Raw genomic sequence first — 25,293 nt, forward strand, 5'->3', positions numbered from 1 at the left:
CATGGCTCGTAAGTGTCTGAGGCTGGATTTGAACTCAGGAAGTTGAGTCTCCCTGACTCCAGGCTGGATACTCTATCCACTCTGCCACCTAGGTGCCCCATTTTTTAGCCTTTTTTTTTTTTTGCAGGGCATAGGATTAGGGTGCTTGGGTCTAAGTGTTAATAGTTCTTTCCACTCAGTTTTCATCTCTAACCTGGGCCTGGAGTGCTGTACAAGGCTGTCTGTGATTTCAAGGGAAGGAACGAACATTTATTAGGCACCTACTGTATACCAGACACTTTACAAATATTATCTCATTTGATCTTCACAACAACCCTGAGAGGTAAGTGCTATTATAATTCCCATTTTACAGATGAGGAAACTGAGGCTCAGAGAATCTATAGAATTTTGCCTTTCTGACCCCTGCCCAACTGAAGTCCCTGAGGAAGTTGTAACAGAGCTCAGGGGAGGCAAGGTGTATGAAAGCAAGTTGTGATCATAGAGTTGATACCCTTATTGTCACTACCTGGTCATCCAGTGGGAGCTCCCAGAACACTGGGATGTATTTGGCCCATTCGACCAGAATCAACAGCTGCTGCTTCATGGATTCACACACGTCACTGATGGTGGCCACCTTTTTCGCGGCCACATCCGTTCCATTCGTGGGGTTTATGGAGGAGTGCTGCAAAGGAGAAAAGCAAAGGCTGTCGTTTAGCCATCTGTCCTGAAGAGGGAGCTTAAAGCTAGCAAAGTCCCTGTACCAGCAAGATGAGGACAAGTCTTGATTTTAAAGGAAAATACAGAATGAAACGCTTATCAGACCAAGACAGAACCTTAAGAGATTATCTAGTTCAGGGGTTCTTAACTTGGGTCCATGATCTTGTCTGTTTGTTTTTAAATATTTTGATACTTGTATTCGAATGGTTTCCTTTGTAATCCTATGTGTTTTTATTTTATGCATTTAAAAACACGATCCTGAGAGGGGGTCCTCAGGCTTCCCCATACTGCCAAAGCCGGGCCAAGATACAATAAAAGCTTAAGAACCCCTGGATTGGGCTAGCCCTCTCATTTTACATATGGGGAAGCTGAGGTTTCCCCCTCCTTACACCATCCTGCAGGTTTGAGAGAAATAGTTACTTGCTAGTTGTATTATACATTGATGCCCCAGATATCAAAGTTTAACAACTCATATCCCATAAATGGAGGGCTGGAAAAGACCTCAGAGACCATTTAGTCATATCCCCTTCATTTTACAGATGAGGAAACGGAGACCAAGAAAGACCAAAGGATTTGCTGAAAGTTATACATCCTCTGTATCAGTATCAGATCCAAGACCAAAACACAGCAGCAATGAGGAAAGACAGGTTGGGGAAAGAGAGAAAGTGCAGAATTGGGCTTTAGGAGAACTGAATTCTAATTTCTCACACTGCTTCTGACTGATGAAATCTCTGCTTCTCTCTGAGCCTCAGTTTCTCATTCTGTAAAATGTGGGAGCTGAAGTGAATGACTCAAGGGTGCTAAAAACCACTTCCTGTTGGTTCTCCTGCTTTCTCTACCCTGGATCTACTCTGTTTCTTTTTGTGTCTCTCGGCATCTCTCTGTGTCTCTGTCTCTGTCCCTTTCTGTTTCTGTGTTTATCCCTCTATGTCTCTCTGGGTGTCTACTCTGTTTCTCTGTGTGTCTTTCTCTGCATCTCTGCCCCTCTCTGTGTGTCTGTCTATGTCTCTATCCTTCTGTCTCTCTGTGTCTGTGTGTGTGTGTGTGTGTTCAATCTTTGGCTGAAAGACCAGAGCCCATGTAATACAAGCAGACAATTACTACTTGAAAGAGCTCTGAAAGGCCATTCATTTGTGGTCAGCAGCCTGGCCACTCTGTGCTCTGGGGAAGCCATACAAGCTGAACAGAGCCAAGCCCCCCTCAAGCCTCGGGCAGACCTCCCAGATCAACTTGTGGTCCTCCTATAAAACAAGGGGGAATGGGAATGAGCTTAGGCCTCTATCCCCTCACTGCCAAAGAACCAATTTGTTGGTGTTTTCCAGTGAATTGACTAGGCACAATTGTCAGACAGGGTCCCTGTGAGTCTCCTATATTTTGTATATACATTTAGTGCATCTAGCCACTCAGAGATATACACCATAGCAAAGAATATAGAAAAAACAAGTAAAATAATGACCCATTTAAGTTTCCCCCTCAGTACCTCAATGCTTCAGGGAATGCCATTATTGTTCCCATTTTACACAGGAGGAAACTGACATTCTAAGAAATGAAATAATGTGCCAAAGGTCACACGGTTTTAGAAATAGGATTCAAACTCTGATGTATCCTGATTCTAAATCCAGTACACCTTCCTTTAAATCATGCTAATGGTAAATCTATCAATTGCTTCATGATGAGGCTGTCACCGATTTCCTGAACCTGGGCCTGGAATTCCTTGGACCAACCTTACCCATTGGTGGAGCAGGTGTGATGTGTGTGATGTATAGGGTGAGGGAGGTCCTAGGCTTTGGACTGTCTCTTGGGGATACACAGGATTACAATTCCACCACACTGACTAAAATTCAACCATTAGAGAGTCATTCTTTTGGGTCTCCCAAAGATGCCTGTTTCAGCAGTAAATGCCACTCAGTAAATAAATTTGTTATTATTTGCCATCAGATATGAGGGAGTTTATTGCTCTGCTCCACCTGAGGGTAGGGCCCTGAAGGAATGGAAATTTTTGTGGGTAATCAGGATATGGAGAGTAATATTTGAGCATTGAGCACTTAGCACTTGCACTGACCTGATTGGAGTGCCATATTCTAGGATTCAGGGCAGCTGGGGGCCAGGACATGGTGAATGGAGTGAGGGGGATCTGACTACAGAAAAAGAAGGTCAGAGAGGGTGATAGCATGACAAAGAGAAAAGAGGGCTGCAGTCAGTGTCTGCATAAGAACACAGTTCTGACATTTACTACCTTATGACCCTGGGTAAGTCATTCTACTTCTCTGGGCCTCAGTTTCCTCATCTGTAAAACAGGGATAATATAATAGTACAGTAGTATAGATAGGGATATTTCTAATATTTATTATATACTATCATATAACATAATATAGTATATAATATTATAGCATATATAGAGATAGATAATACTTGGTCTAGTTCCCTCACCTAAAGGTTGGAAAGAATTTTACAAATCTTAAAATGCTATAGAGATGTTAGTTTTTATCACTGCAAAATGGAGCCAGAGCATGGTAGAGGGCTCTGACTAATCTTATTAGCAAGTACCCTGCTTTTAGGCAATTACACCATTTTTGCTATTTCAGTTGTCTATGTGGATGTCATGTCTCCCCATTAGACTGAGCAGGGTAAGGACCTTATCTAAACCTTTCTATCTCATCCAACACCTATGGGAGGTCCCTGCATACATCCTGTGGGCACTTGGTGGATGTTTATTGGACTCACTCTGAAGTTTAGACTTTATCCTATTGGCTGATACTCTAATAGTTTTATGTCCTCAGGGTCATATGTCAATTCAATTCAACCCAATGAATATTTATTCAGTGTCTGCTCTAGGCTGGGCACTATTCTAGGTACTGAGGATGCAAGGACAGAAATGAATTAGTCCCTGCCTTCAAGGAACTTAGACTCTTCTAGGGTTGAGGGATAGAGATATAACATATATACAAGTTAGTAAATACAAAGGAGCTTCAAAAGGGAGAGTGTGCCAATGATTGGGAAGAACAGGAAAGGCCTGCTATAGGAGAGGGTTCAGGAATGGTTCTTTGAAGAAAGCCAAGGAATCTGAGAAGGGAAAGTGAGTAAGGAGTGTGCTCTAGACATGGAATATCAAAATATGGAGCTTGGAGGTGGAAAGTTGTATATGGGATATTTAGTTTTATTGTGATGATGAATATATAAATGGATGTAAGGTGAAATATGCCAGTAAAGGTGGTTATGTGGAAGGCAGATCTGACAGTTATGTATAGGATGAGTTAGGGCAGCTATGGGGTGCAGTGGATGGGATGCCAAGCCTGAAGTCAGGAAGACTCATCTTCATGAGTTCTAATCTGGCCTCAGACACTTAACAAGCTATGTAACCCTGGGCAAGTCACTTAACTCTGTTTGCCTTAGTTTTCTCATCTGTAAAATGAAGGAAATGGCAAGCTACTCCAGTATTTCTGCCAATAAAATCCCAAATGGGGTCATGAAGTCATGAAGTTATCACTGAAATGAATAGACCAAAACAAAAACAGGATGCATTGGAGATGGTAGACATTGGAGGCAGAGGAGGCAATCAGAAACTACTTCAGTGGTTCAAGAGAAGATGATAACGACTTGAACTAGGCTGAAAGTGAGAGGGTCATCTGAACTAAGAGGCTGTGTGAGTGGAGGATTATTGTGAATGTCGAATTAAATAGATTTGGCACCTGATTGGGGGTTGAGGAAGAATGAGGACGTGAGAATGACCCCAAGTTGTGAATTTAGCAATTGGAAGGATAGTGGTGCCATTGGCAGAAGTGTCAAATTTTGGATTTTGAAGAGAAATACAATGAGTACTGTTTTGGACAGGCTGGGTTTGAGGCACCTTGGGGGACATCTCCAAAGGAGAAGTCTAGCAGGCTGTAAGAAACATGAAGGCTGGCGTTATAGACATGGGAGTCAGATGCATAGAGATAAGTGAGTCCATTTGAGTTGATGAGATTGCCAAAAGGGATAGTGTTAAATCAAAGAGGAAAGAACCGTGGGGATGCCCACCTTTACTGGGCAAGAGGGTGACAATGATACAGCAAAGGAGACTGGTAAAGAATGGTCAGATAGGTAAGGAGGAGAACTATAAGAAGCCAAGGTAGGAGAGAATGTCCAGGAGGAGGGCATAATCAAGTGTCAAAAACCTCAGAGAAGTTGACAAAGGTGAGGACCAAGGAAAGATCTAAAGTAGGTAGGAGATACTGGTAATCTAGGAGAGAGAGGTTTTAGCTGAGTTGTGGGGCCAGAAGCCAAATTGCAAGGGATTGGGGGAGGGAATGTGAGATAAGAAAATTATAGACAATTTTTCTTGGAAGTTTTACTAAGACAGGGAGAAGAGACATAGAGAAGAGAAGAGAAGAGAAGAGAAGAGAAGAGAAGAGAAGAGAAGAGAAGAGAAGAGACAGCTTGAGGGAATGGGAAAACCAAGTGAGGTTTTTTAAAATTAAATTAAAATTTTAGGATGAGGGTGACCTGAGCATTTTTTGGTAGGTTACTGGTAAGGATTCAATAACTAAAGAAAGATTAAAGATGAGTGAAAAAGAGGGAATAATAGAGATGGTAAGTTCCTAGAGGCAACAGGAAAGGATGGGGTCAAAGAAACAAGTAGAGGAATTAGCCTTAGCAAAGAGAAGACTCCTGCAAAGAAGAGAGTGAGGATAATGAAGAGGTATTTTGAGGGATGGAATTGGAAGAGAAGAGGGAGTTCAGAACTGACAGATGCACTTTATTTCCTCAGTAAAGTAGAAGGTGATGTCCTCTCCAGAAAGGAAGAGAGGGAGAATGGTTTAGGAGATGTGAGGAGATAGGAGGATATTTAGAATAACCACTGTGGAGAATGTGATAGAGAACCAATCAAGGTTCACAAGGTATCACAAAAGATTGCTGTGCAATGGTGAGAGCCCAGCTGAAATTAGATAACAGATTTGTTGTGCGTTCAGTCATCATGGCTGCATGATTTTCTCTAAGAACATTCAGTAGCAGATGAGTGGGGATGGAGGGGCTGATTCAGAGGACTATAGTAGCTGCTAACACAAACACAGGTCATTTTATTGGGGGCTACTGCATCTGGACTCGACATCTTTCTAAAAGACTGGTCAGAAGCACCCTCACACCACTTCCACACCATGGAAACCTGTTCTAAGTGCCCTTCGTTCACAGTGAGGTATAAGGGGTCAAAAACAGATGAAGCTGGACTCCCTTTCAGGTAGGGTTGGCATTTTTACATGGATCAAAGTATAAAGCAAAGATTCACTAGAGTCAGGAACTTCTAAAAATGTTTTAATACTGTATTTCAATATAACTGATTCCCCATGTCATTGTGTCTGCTTTTACCTTATACATTTAAAACCTTATTCTGAGAGGAGAGTCCATTGGCTTCATCAGACTGCCAATGGTATCTAAGACTCAGGAAGATTAAGAACTTCTGTCATAGTGTCCAGAATTAGAGAGAGGACCGTCTTACTGTATTCTTCTCTGTTCAGATCACTTCTGGGGTATTAGGTTTTGTTTTGGACTTTGAATTTTAGGAAGGATGTTGAAAAACTGGGGGTCACTCCAAAAGGGAACACAGCCAGGACGGTAAAAGGACTGGACACCATGGAATGTTGAGAACTGGGTAGAAGAATCTGGGACATTTAGGGTGGAGAAGAGAATAATTGGATGAGCTGGTGGTGAGGGGAGTGAGAACAAAGTTGTCTTCACGCACTTAACAAGTGACCATAATGAGCAAAAGCCTTGTTCTACTTGGAGCCAATGTGCAGAATGGGGTGTAAGTTGCAGAGGCAGATCCACACTTGGTATAAGATAAAACTTTCTAATGGTTAGAGTTATCTAAAAATGGAATGAGTTGGCTCAGAAGGTAGGGGGCTCCCCCTCCCTGGAGGTCCGAAGTAAAGAGAGTGTAGATATGATACCAAGAGATAGCAGAGATATTGTAGGGGAGAGTTCTCCTCAGGAATGGATTGGACCAGAGGAACTCTTAAGGAACCTCCTGACTCCGGGTTTCGGGGAAATCCTTGAGGTAAGTAATGAAACTCAGCTAGGAGAATTCTAGGCATCAGCCAAGGACAGACTTGAACCTGGGACATCTAAATACACCTTTACATAAGGCAGACACGAGGTCCGGGATACAGGTTCACTTATGCTGTTGTCAGGGATGACAAAATGCTTAAAACTTTCCTTTCAACTGGGGCCACGCCGATGTCAGGAACAGACAAAAACAGCCTCAGGCCTCATTGGGACTCATCCGGATTCAGTAGCTAGGCCTTCAGGACACCACAGGCTCTGCCAGCCTGTACCAAAGGCTTAAGAGACCCCACCCTTCCTGCCAGGCTCCAGTGCTTTGGCCAGACAGACTCAACCCTTACCTGGCAAGTTTGACCAATTCCCTTGGAATCACCAGAAATTGTTCTGAACTCCTAAGCAGAAAGGAGGGTTTCTCCCAGGGTCAGAGAGTGGAGAGGGCAGTTCCCATATAATAATAATAATAATATTTTATATAGTGCTTTACAAATGGTATCTCATTTTATCCTTACAACAGCCTTGGGAAGTAGGTACTATTGTTATCCATACTCCAGTTGGGGAAACTGAGGCAGAAGCTAAATTACTTGCCCAAGGTCACATCAAATAACAAGTATCTGAGGCCACATTTGAAAACTCAGGTCTTCTTGATCCCAAGTACAATGCTCTGTGTACCTGATGAAGGGTCGTCTAATCTCCACTTCAAGACATTCAGTGACAGGAAACTTAGTATCTTACGATCATCTGGGGCATCTCCTGATGTTTGTCCTTACTTTGAGCCTTGGCTGGCCACTATGCAACTTTCCCCAGTTGTTTCAAGTTCTGCCTGCTAGGGTCAGGTAGAATAAGTTGAGTCCCTCTTCCCATGTGATAGCTCATTGTTTACTTGAAGAGGGATTACATTGCCAGTCCCTTCAGCACCACCTCCTGGATAACGAACAGCCTTGGCCGTGGGAGGTATTTGCCAACTTTCATCATGTCACTTCTCTGGCTGGGGATTGGGGCAGCCAGGCTGGTGAGCCCCATTAATTTCTCTACTTCCTTACATCCTGGCAACACCTTTCCAGATGTTTTGCTCTCCAGAGGAAGGAGAGAGAGAGGGAGAGAGGGAGGGAGGGAGGGAGGGAGAGACAGAGCCAGAGTGACAGAGAGAGAGAGAGAGAGAGAGAGAAAGGTTACAAATTAAGTTAGGCATAGCAACACATAGGTTATCTAAAAAACAGAGGTGTCTGGCAATAATTTTTATCCAAAAGTGAGCTGAGAATGAGGAGGGAAGCAAAAAGACTTTTGAGCAACCAGAGTAGTTGTCATAAAGTGCTTACCTGTGGGCTCATGCATTTTGCATTACAGGAAAGCTCTACCAGCTCCACTGAGAGCCTGTTAATTCTTAGTTTACACACAGTTGTAACACACTTGGTTATCTGGTTTCCCAACCAACAGTAAATTGAAAAAGGCAAACCAGAAGGGGGAGGGAGCAGCATTACAGGTAAAGACGCTGACAATAGTGACCAGTGATAGGCAGAAATACTGGAATTCAAACTGCCTCAGTTTAAACTCCAGCTTTGTCATTTGCTGCCTTTGTGATTTTGGGTAAATCACTTCCCCTTTCTGAGGATCTCTAGGGGCTCTCCCAGTTCTGATTTTCTCTTTTCTAAGAGGCCTTTCTAGCTGTCATTCTATGAGTCTATAAAGGCAGAGCCTCCTAGAACATTCTCTGGATATTCTGGGGGGCTGCATTTTCAGGAGTGGAAGGCAATAATAACCCTGCCTACCACATCTACAGTAGTTAAAAAGTTTACACAAGGCTTTACACACAACAATCTTCTGTGGTCAGTACAACTGAGATGATTTTTTTCAATTTTATAGAGGAAGAAACTGGCACAAGGAGAAGTTAGATAAATTTCTTAGCTCTGTATGATCAAAGCTCTCCAGAGGCCATCTAACCAAGTCCCACATTTTACAGTTGAGGAAACTGAGGTCCACAGAGGCTATGATTTGCCTAAAGTCACACGAGTAATCTGTCAGAGGTCAAATTTGAATCCAGGCCCTCTGACTCCAGGGCTAATGTTCATTCCACCATATCATGTGGCCTCCCACAGGGTTAGTTAATAACAGAGCTGTGATTGGAAGGCTGGGTCTAGCCCTTTCACCACTATTCAACACTGCCCAGTAAAGGGACTGGATCCAAGATGCACTGTGGGGGCACTGACACGGCTTTGTTTTGATCATTCCTGTTTACATGTTGACAGTTAAGTTGGGCTTGGTTTTTATTGTTTTTTTCTAAATCTAATTTAAAAATTAAGAAAAAAGTCAGTCACTTCCTTCTAGGTCAGTCATAGGAATACAAATATTTACAAGCCTTTTCCCAGAAAATATTTTTGCCCCATGATTGATATAGACAAATGTATTTGGAAAGAGCTACCCTTTGGGTTTCTTACCTTTGTAGTGTGTGTGTGTGTGTGTGTGTGTGTGTGTGTATTGAATGCCTTTATTTCCCTTTTCCTTTTTCCTTTGTCCATTAGTCCTATAAGATAAAGCCCTAATTTTATAAATAAGAAAACTGAGGCCCAGAGATGGAAAAATCACTTCCCCATGGTCACCCAGCTTAATTTAGGATTAGAACTCAATCCCCATTTTATGGAGGAGAAAATTGAGGCCTAGAGAGAGGAAAAATCACTTCCCCATGGTCACCCTGCTTAGCTTAGAACTGGAACCCAGTCCTTTTCCTTCCTGGCCCCATGTGTTCTCTCCATTAGACTATGCTGGCTCATTCTCTTCCCACTTGGCTGTTTAGCTTGGAGGCCACAGGCCCTTTTCTGTGAAGCAGCATCGACAGATTTATTGGAAATGTAAAATTCCATGTGTCTTTGGTCTCTGGTTACACTATGACTTCCAAAAAAATGCCTTGGGTTGGTGGTGACCTTGGCGATTTGGTGCCCTGGCTCCCACTGTCCCCATTTCACAACGGTGACTACTGAGCTATTTATTGGTCAGAGCCTGTCCTTGGCAGGGTCCAGCAACTTCTTCCTCTGTCCTTCCATCCAAATGGTGCGGAGCAGTTTACAGATCTCTATTCTGCCATCCCCACACCCCCAAACCCAGCCTCAGTGGAACGATCCCAGTCAGAAACAAGGAACAACATGGCTGTGTGGCTAGTCAAGTTGATACCCATAATCAGGGGAGGAAAAGATCCTGCAGAATCTATCCCTTTGGGGATCAGTTCAGAAAAATAAAATGACATTTGAGCTCAGATTGACGGTGGTTTCAGGAAAGAGTCCAAGCTAGTCAGCAACTGCCAGATGGCCTAGTTTTTATTTTTTATTTTTTTGACAGTTGCCTTAGACAGGATTCTCTATTCATGGTGGGGCAGGGATCAGCCATGTCTGGGTTCCCCTGCCTGTTTTGGTCACCTTGCACACCTCCCTAGGGTGTGTGGGGAGGGGTGGTGGGCAGCAAGAGGACCAGAGGACCACACATTGCAACTTTGAGGAGTAGCTCTAGATGCTGGCCAGGTTGCTATAAAATTGGGTTGTCTCTAAGGGGGGCCGATTGCCCTGTCCTCTCCTTCCCTTCTCTCCCATACTAACTTCATCATGGGTGGCTCTGATGATTTTGGTTAGGAAGCAGACTTTCTCTGGCTTCTCTTCTGTGTTGTTGGAGGGGCTGGACTGGGAAAGAGGACACTGGCGACATATTTGAAATGAGCTGGGCTATAAGCTTCACCAGAGTCACTCTCTACAGTTGTGATTCTTGTGTGGTGGTTCATACTATCTAGCCCTAAAATTCTATGATTCTATCATTTTCATGACTCCTTAGTTGTCTCCCAGATCTCCAGGCTTCATTAATAAATTACATGAAACAACCTACACAAAGCATTTCTAAACTTTAAAGTATGATGAATTAGAAAAAGCCCTGAACCCTTTGTGGTCTCAGGCAAATCATTTTACTTCTCCAGAGGCTGGCTTTCTCCTCTGTAAAATGTGGTTGTTTGACTAGATGGTCTCTAAGTAAATGTTATAGGAATCAATGTAAAGTCATATGCTTGGGTCCAAAAAAATCAGCCGCATGAATAAAAGGTGAGGATTACAGTGAGATAGTAGTTTGCCTGAAAAAAAAAACCTCAAGGGGGCTCAGGAGACTGTGAGTTTAATAATAATCAGTAGTACTATGGGAGGGATAGCTAATGGGGTATTGGGCTGCTTGAATAGAGGCAGTGTCCAGACCGAGAGAGGGGATGTAGTTGTTGGAATCTGCTCCAGTCAGATCACATGTACATTATTGTTTTCAATTCTAGACCCCACACTTTAGGAAGGTGAGTAATTCTAGAAAGCATTCCAGAAGGGGTACAACCAAGATAGCAAAGGGTAGCAAGGACAGGCCACATTAATAATTGTTGAAAGATCTGGAGCATTTAACCTGGAGAAGAAAAGGGGATGGGGTGCCTGGACATGATGATTATCTTCAACTGTTTGAAGGATGATCATATGAAGATGACATTGGACTTAGAACTAGGAGCAGTGGGTGGAAATTGTAGTTGTATTTATGTTTAATGTAGAGAAACTATCTGTGCCATTAGAGCTATACAAATTAGAATGGGCTTCCTCAAGAGAAAGTTGATGTCTTTGGCACAGGTTTGATGGCCTCTTGTCAGAAATGTTGAAGGGGGCGGATTCTAATCTGAGTATGAAATGGAATAGATGGCCTATGAGGTCCCTTTCTAATTGGACATTCTCTGATCCCATCCTTTCCAAACAAACCTTGAGTTCCCAAAGTGCCATGTAAATTTTAGTTATAAGAATAAGAAAAACAGGGATAATAATCCTTGCCCTCTCACTATTCTTGTGAGAGTTAGAAGAGGTCTCAGATGTGAAATTGTCTTACAGAAAAAATATAGGACCCATTCAAAATGTGTGAGGTTACTATGGGGACTGAGCTGAGGGACAGAGAATGTAGCTGCCTGTGGGATGGAGAAGGAAACAGGAAAGTTTCCAGGGGTGTGCTAGTAAATGTTTAACAACCAAGTTTATGAAAAAAAGTATATGTGACACATTTTAAAGTTTAATCTATATTATTAGTTTTCTCCATAATTTTCTTAGATCTACACAATCAACAAAACAATAAATTGGACCCTGATTTGGGGGTTTGCCAATTTCCAAGGTGTAAACACTCACACTGAAAATTTAACAATTCATTTTCAAGAGCTAGTTTGAATTGACTTCAGCATGCTCCTGGAAACACCTCTCCTTTGTGTCTTATGGGGTCACCAAATTTACCATCTATCTTGAAATGAAAAGGGCGAGGCAAATTCTGATGACCATAGACCCTGAAGGGACTCTCTACCTTCTGTAGCCCAAGACTCAATGAAGAGTCCACGATGGATGCTTAAATCAAGGCTTTAGAGATACTTAGAACCTCAGAGTCCAGAATCTAAGAGAATAGGTGGTTCCTTCTTTTCCTCCTTCTCCTCTCCCTCCTCTTCCTCCTCCTCTTCCCCGCCTTCCTCCTCTTCTTTCTCCTTTTCTCTCTCCTCTGCCTTAACAACCATCAAATCTGAAATCCAAGGTTGAGAAGAGATGATAATAAAGGCATTCTCCTACCTGAGTCGCCATCACTTCTGCCTGGGTCAGGATGGCAATTGACAGGGACCCACTGTCTTCATAGCTGTTCCTGCGAATACTTATCCGATCTCGCTCATTCTGTACAGCTTGGAGAAGGAGATACACACAGTCAACTAAGCATAAACTGGGCTCATGTCAAGCCATTCCTGATCCATAACATCCAACCAGCTGCTGATTGAATCCACCAGACAACCAACAATGAAAGCATTGAGTAGTGACCATGCACTAGCACTGAGGCTTGGAAAGGGCTACAAAGAAATATAGAAAAAGGTGCCTGCCCCAAAGGAGATGATAGACTGTTTGGGGAGACCTTAGACAAGTGACTTCTCTTCTCCTGGCCTCAGTTTCCTCATTTGTCCAAAAGGAAAGTCAGATGAAGTGATCACTAAACTCCCTTTCATAAGTTTTAAAATTCTATGATTTCATTGTATGACTTGAGAGAAAGGGTCACAAGATGTAGTTTGAGAAGGGACCTTGCAGGTCTAACCCTTTCACTGTACAGATGAGGCCAAGAGAGGTTACTTGCCCATGGCCATGTATTTAGTAAGGGGCAGATCCAAGACTCAAACTCAAGTCATTTGGTGAAAAATCCAGAGCTCTTTATGGTACACACACACCAAGATGGAATTAGGCTACAAGGCAGTGTTTGATGATGATGATGATAACTTAATGTTTCTAAAGAGATTTACGGTTTAAGCACCTGTCTCACAACAACTCTGTGAAGTAGGGAGAACAAGTATTATCTTCATTTTTCAGAAGATAAAATAATATTAGCTTCCATTTATATGGCACCTAGACTCTGGCCCTTTAATGTCCCTTCTAGACCTAAATTTATGTTTCTACCCTCTGTAATCTCCTTGGATCCTCACAACAACCATGTGAAGTAAAGCATTAGAGGTTTCTTCCCCAGCTAAGTGTCGCAGTGGATAGATTACTGAGACTGGATTTATTGGTTCAAATCCAGCTTCAGACACTTACTGTATGTGTGACCCTGGGCAAGTTCTTAACCTCTCTCTGCTTCAGTATCCTCATTTGTTAAATGGGAATTCTAATAACACCTCCCTTCCAGGGCTGTTGAAAGGATTAAATGAGTTAATATTTGTTAAAGAGCTTAGCTTAGTGCCTGGCAAATAATGAGCACTATATAAATGTTAGCTATTATTATGGTTTTACAGATGAGTAAACCAAGACTAAAACAAGTTAAGTTGACTTGCCCATTGTCACAAAGTAAATACCAGAGGCAGTTTCAGAATCCAGATCCCCCCCAGTTCCAAGTCCAAGACTCTTTTCACCCTAACCATATTGTCTTAGCAATCCAAGACCCACCAAAGTTATGATTTGCTGATGACACATAATTCGTAATTAGAGCCAACCCTCAAACCCAAATCTTCTTACTGCAATCTCCTCCCACTACATCCTAGCACAAGGCCAAACAGTTAAGCATTAGAAGAATCAAAGGAGGGAGAACTGTGGTGGTCAGCGAAGGTTTCACCAAGGAGGTAGGAGTTTGGTTGGGCCCTGAAGGGCAGTACAAAATGGAGAATTGGCCAGTAAACTCAAGTACCTTGCTAATTATGATTGCATGCCAATTTCTTGCTTTACTTTATCAGTCAATCAGGGTGGGTGTTGGTCATGCCTGGCTATAATAAAATGATGATAAAGCATTATTAATATTTCTTTAAAAGAAAACATCTCAAGCTTTTCCAACTTATCTCAAGTTTCTGAACTGTTTATATGGCACATACTCTGATAAGGTTAATTGCCACAATGGAGTTGCTTCAAGATTTTCTCAAGGTGATTTTCCCCTCCAGGATCACTACAATTTCCTTAGAAGTCAGGCTAGGGCCCAAACAAAGTTGTTAATGATTCACCCGTCATGAAAAACAGGCAAATTTTGTGTCCTCTAATGCTGCAATATTTATTATGTTCCTAAGCGGAGCAGAGGTCAGTCCTCACTCCAATCTTGGCTTTGCTGTTGAAGGTTTATCTCCCTCTTAAATGAAACTAAGAAAAACTCCACCCCTGGCATCACACCTGACATTTTCTTGTTCCTATCACCACATCATGATGTATTGTGCAGAAGTTTGCTGAAGGCCTGACTGGTTCATCTTATTTCTCAACAGGCTTCCCAAAGAATGGGCCCTTCCAGGTGGATATTGTGCTGTCCCCTCAAACTCAACTCCACTGTAACTGAACCCAACATCTAACCCGGTTCAGCTAAGTCCTAGCTGGTATATTTGGGGGGTAATAATCACTTCTCTCTGGGCAACAGTGTCTACCTCTAGAAAACGAAGGGGTTGATATATTCCTCCACCCAACTCTATGATTCTTTGATCTTCCCTCCAAAAGAAGTCCCTACTGCTTTACCTGTTATTTATAAATGGTACTACCACACTTTTAGCTTAGGCAGTCATCTTTAACCTTTCTCTCTCCATTATCCCCTCCCTAGACTGTGTCACTAAGTTCAGATGATTCTCTCCCCGTACATCCATTTCCTACCATTTCATTTTCATTGGTTTCTTCTGTCCATCCCCTCTAACACCACTCTCATCCTCATAGTCTTGGACTATTGCCAAAACCTCCTAACTGGAACCCCTGCCTCATCCATTCTTGGCCTGCCATCTGGTTTAAATTGACGCACTGATTTTGTTCAAAACCTTTTAATGGCTCCCCATTGCCTTTGGGATGAAATCCGAGTTCTTTAACATGCTGTAAATGTTTTTTCACAATGTGGATCCAGTCCTTCAGCCTTATAATCCTAAGTACTTTTCTGCACAAACCCTCTGTTCCATCAAGACTTGTCATGTGCTGTTTATATAAGAGACACCAAGCTTTCCATACCACTTCCTCTGCTTTGCTTACAATATTCTCATACCTAGCATTTTTTTTCCCACTCCCATCTCTTCCTAATGAAATTCAGTCAATTTGGGGGGACTGAGCTCGAGTCCTACGTCTTTGAGAAGCCTTCTCCTAACTACCCCAGTCCATTCTGTCTCCTTTGAGTTCCCATCTGCTACTCGGTTTGGCACTTAATTATTAAACAAGGCAAAATATGGTATTGGTGTACACAAATTCTCTTTCCAAAGAGATTGTTAGTTTCTTGCGAGAAAAGACTGGGTATTACATCCCATCATCAACAACAAACATTAATTGAGTGCCTATTAAATCGAATTCTACAAACATTTATTAAGTCCCTACAATGGGCTAGGCACTGGGGATACAGAGGGAGAAACAAACTAGTCTCAACCCTCAAGGAACTGACATTCTTCTGGGAGATACACATGTACTGGGAAGTCACATGTGATATCATCCCTGGCCTCATGGGGCTTACAATCTAGCTGGAGGGAAAAAGGCACTTGATAATCCACACCAGAGAAACATTGTAGATAAGACAATTCCAGGGGAAAATGTGCACATTCATTAGCGAAAAAAGCACTTTATATCTCACTTTGCTGAGCTCAAGGCAAGACTCAAATCCAGGGTTTTTAAAAAAAATGTCTTTTGATTCCAAATCCATTGATCCTTCTCGTGTAATGCTCCGGCATGTATACTCTAAGGGGTATAAAGACATAAAGTCTTTCAAAGCATTTTCCCATATTTGTCATGTAATAAATGATAATAGCAAACATTTATAGAGTGCTAACTATGCCAGATATTATCTCATTTGATCCTCACAACAACCCTGGGAGGTAGGTTCTATTATTACCCCCATTTTACAGATAAGGAAGCTGAGGCAAACAGAGGTGAAATGGCTTACCCAGGGTTACACACCTATTAAGTAGCTGAGGTTAAATTCGAACTCAGGCTCTGTCCACCAAGCCACCTAGCTTCATCTAGGAAGCCTTACGTTATGTCAGGTCAACATGGACACACAGGATGAGAAAGCACGGAGGCATGGCAATGGGCACCAACCGAGGGAACATCAGCCTGATAAGGGCACTGATATATTCAAGTCAATGTCTCAGAATCCCTGCTGTCTCTGATGGTCTATCATTATTTTTCCTTGTACACCCTGGAGAACCCTTATGGGCTCTTTAATAGACAGAGGCAGAGGACAAGGCTAAGCCTCAAAGGAGTAGCAGAAGTGTCTCTGTGTTTGTGATTAGAAATGGTTACTAGGGCAGTTAGGTAGCACAATGGGATAGAGTGCCCAGTCTGGAGTCAGTTCAAATCTGGCCTCAGACAGTTAACTAGCTGTGTGACCCTGAGCAAGTCATTTCATCCTGCTTGCCTCAGTTTCCTCATCTATCAAATGAGCTGGAGAAGGAAATGGTGAACCGCTCTAGTATCTCTGCCAAGAAAATCCCAAGTGGGCTCACAAAGCATCAAACACAACTGAAAAAGGACTAAACAACAACAAATTTGGGGCAACCTCCTTAAAGGTTCTGATGAACTCAGCCTCATTGTCTTCAAGCCCCCCCACACGGCTGCTGGCCATGGCAGCCAAGCATTTCCTTATGCTCAGGATGGTACAAGGGCTGACAGGCAGATTTGTGGAAGCCCTTGGCTATACTAAGACGATAAGAACTGGAAGATTTCAGGAGTTGCTAGGAGACAAGGAACAAGCGGAGCCTATTTAGGACACCAGAGGGATGAGTTTGAAGTCAGAGAGCATTGGCTCAAATCTGGGTTCTGAGGCTATCTTGCCATCTGCGCCTAGCCCGCTACCATGGGTCAGATGCTTCAGCTCACTGGGCCTCAGTTTTTCTCATCTGCGAATGAAGAGGACCAGGTGACATGAGGGTCCCTTCCAACCCTAAATCTGCGTATCTCTGATCAAGTGGCCCCCAGAAGTGAATCCTGGCTCCGCCACTTCCTGACTGTGTGCTCCCTCGGGGAAATCACTGTATCTCAGAGCTTCATTTTCCTGGTCTATAAAATGCAGATGATCACTTTACATGCTGTTTCTACCTCACAAGGCTGTTGTCAAGAAAATACTTCATAAACCTTCACGTGCTGTAGAGATATGAGCCACCCTGGAGTGTTAGACTGTACAATTCACAAAGTGCTGGTGAGGGGTGAGAAAAGAGGAAGAAGGGTGAATGTTGGAGGCCTCAGGATAGGCTCCCCAAAGGATGCTGGGCTTGAATTGGGACTTGGAAGATGGGGCAAGAATTGGATAAGGGGGGAGGAGGAAGAAAAGGCAGTTGGGTACAAAGAGCCAAATCAAGCCATTCAGGGGAAAGGGAGGCAAAGCATGTCTCTCTAACTCTACCCAAGTTACGTATGGACAGAGAGGTCAAGGAGTAGAGCGGGGACAGCTATGGGAGCAGCATCTCAGTCACGGTCCAGCTAAACTATGGAGGAAAGAGACGCTCCATTCTTAGTTGGTTGTGCCTGGGGGGGGGGGGCCCTTACATATTGACTAAGTAGATGGGTCTACCTCTGTGGTGTGAGCTCACCGTCACCCTCTAGCCTGGTGAGGCCCAAATCTCTCTGTTTCAGTTACTCCTCAATTTGACCACTGTCTCTCCCCATACCTCATGTCTCCATGGTCACCATCATCTCCAATCATTCTACTTCTCCCTGCTCTCCTGGGTGTGTTTTCTTATCTGTGGATATATTATAAGCAGGTAATAGAATATATGCTGTGTGAGGACAGGGGCCATTTATGACGTTATTGTATTCCTAGAATCTACCAGAGTGCTTGGCATACAAATGCCTGTGGCTTTTAACAGAGAACAAAGTCCCCTCTTCAATAAACAGAGATGAGGATTTAACTGAAGCTACCAGGAAAAGGTGTCACTGGCTTAAATTCACCCAGAAAGGGAAAGAATTAATCTCAGATATCTGGGAGGTTTGTTTTGTTTAGGAGAGAGAGAGAAAGAGAGAGAGAGAGAGAGAGAGAGAGAGAGAGAGAGAGAGAGAGAGAGAGACAGAGACAGAGACAGAGACAGAGACAGAGACAGAGACAGAGAGAGAGAGAGAGAGACAGAGAGAGAGACAGAGACAGAGACAGAGAGAGAGAGAGACAGAGACAGAGAGAGAGACAGAGAGACAGAGACAGAGACAGAGACAGAGAGAGAGACAGAGAGAGAGACAAAGACAGAGAGACAGAGAGAGAAAGAGAGAGACAGACACACAGAGAGAGACAGACAGAGAGAGAGACAGACAGAGAGAGAGAGACAGACAGACAGAGGCAGAGAGACAGAAAGAGGGAGAGAGAGACAGAGACACAGAGAGAGAGAGATACTAAGGTGTGATAGTAATGGCATTTAAAGATTCCCCTGTATTGGCTTGGTTTTCAAATTGATTGTGTTAAAACCCAGAGCTTGTTAATCCCACCTGGGGGATGGACTTGTTGATGTGAAAAGAAAGTCCTGAACTGGGAGGAGCTGGTGATTTGGAGAGACAAGAGAGAGGCAGGAGAACTTTTTGGAAGCAGCACCTCGTGGAGGCAGAGAGAGACTGAGAAGGATTGCTGAGAGCCACTTTGAATTGCCCTGGACTTTTGAGACTTGCCCCCTGAGCTGCCAAGGACTGAGGAGACATGGCCGTTTTGCTGGTACTTTGTCTGTCTGTTTTGATTTGTTTTGCCAGATTTGTGCACTGGTGAAAGACAATCCTGTTGTTGAAGAAGTCCTGGAACCTGGCTTTTGGTTAAGAAGGCCTGAGACTGGCCTGCATTGTTGTATGTTTACAGAAATCCTGGGAGAGGGTTTTGCTAATGTTTTCAGGGGTTCTAGGACTGTTCTACAGACAGAGGATGAATTAATGAAGAGACTGACAATGTATCTTGTGGCCTTGCTAAGCCTTGTCTCCCCAGGAACTAAGATTGCTGAGAACTTGCCTCTTGTCAAGATGAAGCAAAGACCTCCATTTGGGTATTAAGTGCTGTGTTTAAACTTGATGTAACTCTGGGGTAGATTCAATTGTGATCCAGGGGTGGGGAACTTTTGACCTTTTTGTGCTCTGTGATTGACAAATGAAGGTACTTTACTTATGTTTGGAAACTAATCTCCATTTGAGAAGAGGGGCTTTGTGGTGGACTAAATGAAGGTATAGCCTAGGGGTGGAGAAGTATTTAGACCAGGGACTTTGTAATTGATTGAATGATTGGAAGGTCCTGGGGTGGGGTAGTCCTTGGAGATTATTTAATCACACTTAGTAAATGCTGTATTTGGAATGATGTCATGTTTTGATCTTCTCTGTTCTTGGTTGGTCACTGAATAAAATGAAGAGCACCTATGCTGGTATTCTGAACCTTGGGAAGTTGCCTTTCCTTGGCATTACATTACATTAGGGGAGTGGTAAAATCAGGGGAGGAAAGAGGATTCTGGGAACTTCAGTCTTGGTCTCCTTGACCACTTTGTTGTGGCTCAGCCCTGTCTGGGACTCTGAGGCAGCTGGAACTGCTGAATGCCCATTTACTGTGGCCCACGGATGAGGCTGTACTTGCCTGTGGCCTTGCCATGAGGTACCAGTCAGGAAACACCAAGCTAAGCAGCTTTTCTTTCCAGGCCAACATTCCCTTGTTCCCACTGCCACATTTGCTGTTTTTCCACAACCTACATATTTCTCAACTGCCTGCTCCTCCTCCCTTCCTAGCCTCAAAAAATTCCCCCAGGACCCTCACTGATTGTTCCCCAAACAGTGGATTTGACTTGACACACTAGTGAGTCATGAAGAGCAAAGCCCCCTTCTCTTTCCTCTCCTTCATTATCATCTTTTCATGGCACCATCATAGGATGAGTCACCCATGCTTCAAGCCCTGAGCTATACATCTCCATCTTCTACATTCCAGTTGCCAAGCTGGGTAGATTCTTTCTCTGCAACGTCTCTCCCTTCTATCGTGACCCTAATTCAGGTCCTTATCATTTTCCACCTGGACTGTTAAAATAGCCTTTGGTCTCAACACCTTCCAAACCAATCCATCCAGAGGAAAGAGCACTGACTCATGGAGTCAGAGGACCTGTGTTCAAATCTTGTCTGATCCTTGCTAGCTGTGCGACCTTGGGCAAGCCCGTTACCCATGCTGAGCCTCAGTTTCCACACCTGTAAAATGAGGGATTCATTGACCTCTGAGGTCCTTACAAGCTCTGGATCTAGGATAAAGTCAATGTTAAGTCAATAAATATTTAAGTACCATATGCAAGAACACTATGCTAGGAATTGAGAAGGCATCCACAAAATGAGAAAAAAATCCATCTTGCTCATCCTGGCCAAATTAAACTTCCTAAAGTATGGGTCTTTCCATCTCAAAGAGTGTTAATGTGTCTCCATGTCTCTCCAATCCAGCCTCAGACACATTTACTAGCTGTGTGACCTTGGACAGCCATGTCACCTCTGTTTGCCTCAGTTTCCTCATCTGTAAAAGGAGGATAATAATAGCACCTACCTCCCAGGGTTGTCCTGAAGACCAAGTGAGCTAAAGCTCGACAAAAATAGTAACTGTTGTTGTTGTTATTATTAATTATATGAATTTGTTGCTGTTGACTCATTTTTCCATTGGTTCTGACTCTTGACCCAATTTGGGGTTTTCTTGGCAAAGATACTGGAAGGGTTTGCCATTTCCTTCTCCGGCTCATTTTACAGATGAGGAAACTGAGACAGGCAGGTCTCACAGTTAGTAAGTGTCTGAGGCCATATTTGAGCTCAAGGAGTCTTCCTCACTCCAGGCTCAGCATTCTATTCACTGTACCACCTAGCTGCCCAGTTATAGAAATTATAAACTCTTCAACCTGCCATTCCAGACTCTGCAGCCCGACCCCAATGACACTTCCTGCCACCCCCGACAAGAATCCTCCAACCAGTCAGATTGCTAACCCTTCAGCACATGTTCCATTTGGAGCACACCATTGCCCCTCCCCCAATGCCTTGGCCAATTCTCTGCCCCTATTTATGTCTTCTCCACCTTTGAGACCAAGTTCAGCTCCCCCTGTGCTCCCTGACACCTTCATAGATCATCCATCTGACAGTCATCTTTCCTCCCTCTCATTTTCTAGGGCTCTTACTTGGCCCTGCTCATGCGCTGATTTATTCTATTAGCTATTTCTTCAGAGTGGTTGGATTACAGAGCTCAGAGGAACTCAAGAACTCAGTCTAGCAAAACCGTCTCATTTCCCCCAAGAAGGAAAATGATTTGTTCATGGTCCGAGCTGAAATTCAAACCTAGATCCTTTGACTGACAAATCTTTTCTTATACATACATCAGTAGGGAGTTGATCAATTAACTAATCAATAAACAAGCATTTATTAATACCTACTAGGGGCTGAGTATACAAAGACCAAAAAAATAATAACAGTAGCTACCATCTTCATAGTACCTTCAGGTCTGCAAAGTACCTTATAAATATCACCTTATCTGACCCTCATAACAACCCTGAAAGGTAGGTGCAATTATTATCTCCATTTTACAGATGAGGAAACTGAGGCACAAAGTGGTCAAGTGATCTGCCAAGGTTCACACAGCCAGTAAGTATTGTGGTGAGGCTAGATTTGACCTCAGGTCTTCCTGACTCTGGGTCAGCGCTCAAGCCACTGCCCTCTGGAAGCACGTGTTCTTTCAGCTTAATGAAGTTACAGGTAATAAATTTTGCTTTGGATTTTGGATTGCATCCTCCTGTCGAAGATGTGGACCTGCCTACGGACAAATGGTTGAGAGGCCTAAGGGCTAACAACTGGGTGTGCTCATCAATCTCTCACTGAGGATGAAGTGTCTCCTTAAGTCTCATCCACTGAGGATCAATTCATTGACTTGGGTTATTATGGGTTGAAGCCACCACTTTGGGCAGGTTCTGTAGAAGGGGAGAGGCTCAGTTACAGAGGTGACTCTTTTCTCAGAGACAATTTGGGTGGAGCGCCCCTTGAACGTTGCACTGCCATAGTGGATAGAGAGTGCATTTCTGCCACTATACTTACTACCTGGGGGAGCGTGGAGAGACTAATTTTCATACAATTGTTTAAAACCATAAGTTGAAGAGGAATTGCCAACTTGTATTGGCAGAGACGGTTTCTTTACCTGAGAGTTCCCTATACAGATGACATTGCAGGTTTGGTATAAAAAGAAAAATCAGAACTTGGGGTTCTGGGCTATGGGTTAAATGTCCTATTTCCCCTAATTGTGTTCTTGCAGGCAGGGATTTAAGCATCTCTAGTGTGACAGGGACCCATAGTGCCTAGAATGAAACCATAAGCACATTAGAGATGGGAATTGGGACAGTATCTCTGACTTCATTGGCATAAGGAACTTCCAAGTGAGGAAACTCCATTTACCAGTGCAGATTGCACCTTGCTCAGCAATTCGTAGACTTCAAGAATTGTCTAGAGCACAAGTTAGATAACTTGCTCAAGGTAACATAACCAGTATGTGACAGAGGTAGGACTTATACCCAGATCTCTCTGGCTCTGAGGCTGGATCTCTAGCCACTAGGTATTTAAATACTAGGTAAACATTGAATTACAAGGACAATTTAAGCCGCATTAGGATCTTAGACAATGAAAATAACAGAATTTGGACTCACCTTCTTTTTTCATTCCTGCTCTAAAACATTTTCTCAATCGACAATACCTGCATTGATTCCTCTTGTCTTTGTCAATGACACATTGTCTGTTAAACCTGAAGGGAAAGAGGAGGAGAAAGTTACTGATTTTCTCTGAGAGGGCTTTTCCAGGTGGGGTAGCCCATCTTCTTAGGTCACTTTCCTCACCATAGTTACTGGGAAGCTTGACTGGTTCCTGGGGGGCAGGGACTTTCGATTCCCGGTGCCCAGAGCCTTGTAGTTGCTATTAATTATCCCCATTTTACATATGAGGAAACTGAGGCAGATAGAGGTTTTTGAACCTGGGTCTTCCAGATTTTAAGTCCTGTGCTCTATCTACTGAGTTATAATATATGTTTCCTGTATGCTGTATACACTTGTAATTCAATGGAATTCAACCAACATTTATTCAGTGCTTACTGTTTTCAAAAGAAGCAACATGGTGTATTTGACAAAGTGTCAGACTTCACAATCAAGGAGATCTGAGTTCTGGTCATGCCTTTGATACATAGTAGCTGTGGAACAATGGGCAAGTCTCACCTTCTCTGAGCATCACACAACTCTAAGACTATATGGTTTGCGTTTGATAAGACTGGTTTATGTGCTAAGTACTGAAGATTAAGAGAAACCCACCCTACTCTCAAGGGACTTAACATTCTCCTGGGTATGTGCGCATGTGTACTGGAACATGTGTGTGCACACATGCACCACATTTAAACAGATAAACATATATGTGATAATTTGAGGAGGGAGAGAATCCTAGCAACCAGGGGTTTTGGTAGGAGGTGGCATGGAGTTGAATCTTGAAGGAAGCTAAGGATTTTAAACAGTAAATGTGAATCCTTTTCAGGAACTATAGGGGAGTCAAAGGAGAACAGGACAGAAGTGATGTGGAGTGAACCCTAGACTGAGAGTCAAGAGATCTGAGTTCAAGTCCTGATTCTGATGTTGACTTGGACCAGTCACTTCCTTCACTGAGTCTCAGTTCCTTCCTCTTTAAAATGAAGCTGGAATCACAATGTGCCAGGCACTAGGTACACAAAAGCAAAACTTACAGTCTTTGTTCTCGAGGAGATTGCATTCTTTTGGAGTTGCTTTGAGGGGAAAATAAAAGTGTAAATACATACGTATATTATAAACTATATGCAAGATCAAAAGATCTTAGAGGGGTGGGATTCAAGAAAGGTCTCAGAGAGAAGGATTACTTGAACTCATTATTAAAGGAAGGTAAAGTTTCTAAAAGCAAGGAGGGAGGGTATTCCAGGCATGAGGGATGGTGAATACAAAGGCACTAAGGTGGGAGATGGAGGAATATACAAGGAATTGTTAAGAAAGACAATTAGGCTGGACTGTAGTATGATAAAGTGAATGTTATATAATAATGCTAGAAAGGCAAGATTGGACCAGACTGGGAAGAACTTTGAATGTTATATTTTATCCTAGAAAAGCTACTAGAATTTATTGAGTAGGCAATCAGGTGTGCAAGTGGATAGGGCACTGGACTGGCATCAGGAAGACCTGTTTTAAATCCTGCCTTAGATACTTCCTAGATATGTGATACTGAACAAATCACCTCAACCTCACTGTGCCTCAGTTTCCTCATCTGTAAAATGGAGATAATAATAGACCTACCTCCCACCCTTTAAAATGTGGTGCCAGAGAATACTTCTGAGAATCTGTTGGACAAGGACATCAAAATAGTAGATATTTACAGAAATTACTTCAGGCTATTCATTAGAAAGACAAATGATGAAGTCAAAGCTTAAACATTTTGGCCACATGATGAGAAGATAGAACTCACTGGAAAAGACCCTGATGTTGGGCAAGATTGAAGGTAAATGGGGAAGGTGACAGAAGAGGATGAGGTGGATAGAGAGTGTCATAGAAGCAACAAACATGAACGTGGCGAGACTTCCAGGAGACAGTGGAGGATAGAAAGGCCTGGTGTGCTATGGTCCATGAGGTCATGAAGATTGGACTTGACCAAATGAATGAACAAGAACAACCTCCCAGAGTTGTTGTGAGAAGAAAATGAAATAGTATTTGTAAATACGGTGTCTTAGATCATTATATAAAGATGATGATGATGATGATGGTGATGGTGATGATGATGGTGATGGTGAAGATGATGGTGATGGTGATGATGATGATGGTGATGGTGGTAGTGGTGGTGGTGGTGGGATGGTCAGATCTGTGCTTTAGGAAAATCACTGGTAGCTGAGAGAAAAATGAGTTAAATGAGGGGAGAGACTTAAGACAGGGGACCACTTGAGAGTCTCTTGCAATAGCAAGCCCAGACAAGAGGTGATGAGTATGGCTGATGGCTGTGTGAGTGTGTGGAGAAGGGGACAAGTGTGAGAGATGCTGTAAGAGGTTAATATTCAGTGAGTGATTAGAAATGTGGAATGAAGAAGAGTGAGGAGGCAAGTGTGACACCAATCTTGTGAACCAGGGATACTGGAAGGATG

At 43.1% G+C, this 25,293-nt stretch overlaps 1 protein-coding gene and 1 pseudogene across 1 annotated transcript in view; both read right to left on the reverse strand.

The window, feature by feature from the left end:
* LOC138159358 (centrosomal protein of 19 kDa pseudogene) overlaps window positions 1–25,293 on the reverse strand; it is a 300,984-nt pseudogene that overhangs the window by 208,419 nt on the left and 67,272 nt on the right.
* LOC138159356 (hepatocyte nuclear factor 4-beta-like) overlaps window positions 1–25,293 on the reverse strand; it is an 82,395-nt gene that overhangs the window by 19,721 nt on the left and 37,381 nt on the right. The window contains exons 3-5 of the mRNA XM_069085631.1: window positions 22,808–22,902; window positions 12,324–12,430; window positions 506–661 (exon numbers count right to left, since the gene is read on the reverse strand). Of these exons, the coding sequence (XP_068941732.1) occupies window positions 506–661; window positions 12,324–12,430; window positions 22,808–22,902 (358 nt within the window). The remainder of the gene's footprint in view (window positions 1–505; window positions 662–12,323; window positions 12,431–22,807; window positions 22,903–25,293) is intronic.

The sequence above is a fragment of the Petaurus breviceps genome, unplaced genomic scaffold, assembly GCF_028583685.1.
Source record: "Petaurus breviceps papuanus isolate PSGF00001 unplaced genomic scaffold, PetGlider_PUasm1.0 176, whole genome shotgun sequence".
NCBI lineage: Eukaryota > Metazoa > Chordata > Mammalia > Diprotodontia > Petauridae > Petaurus > Petaurus breviceps.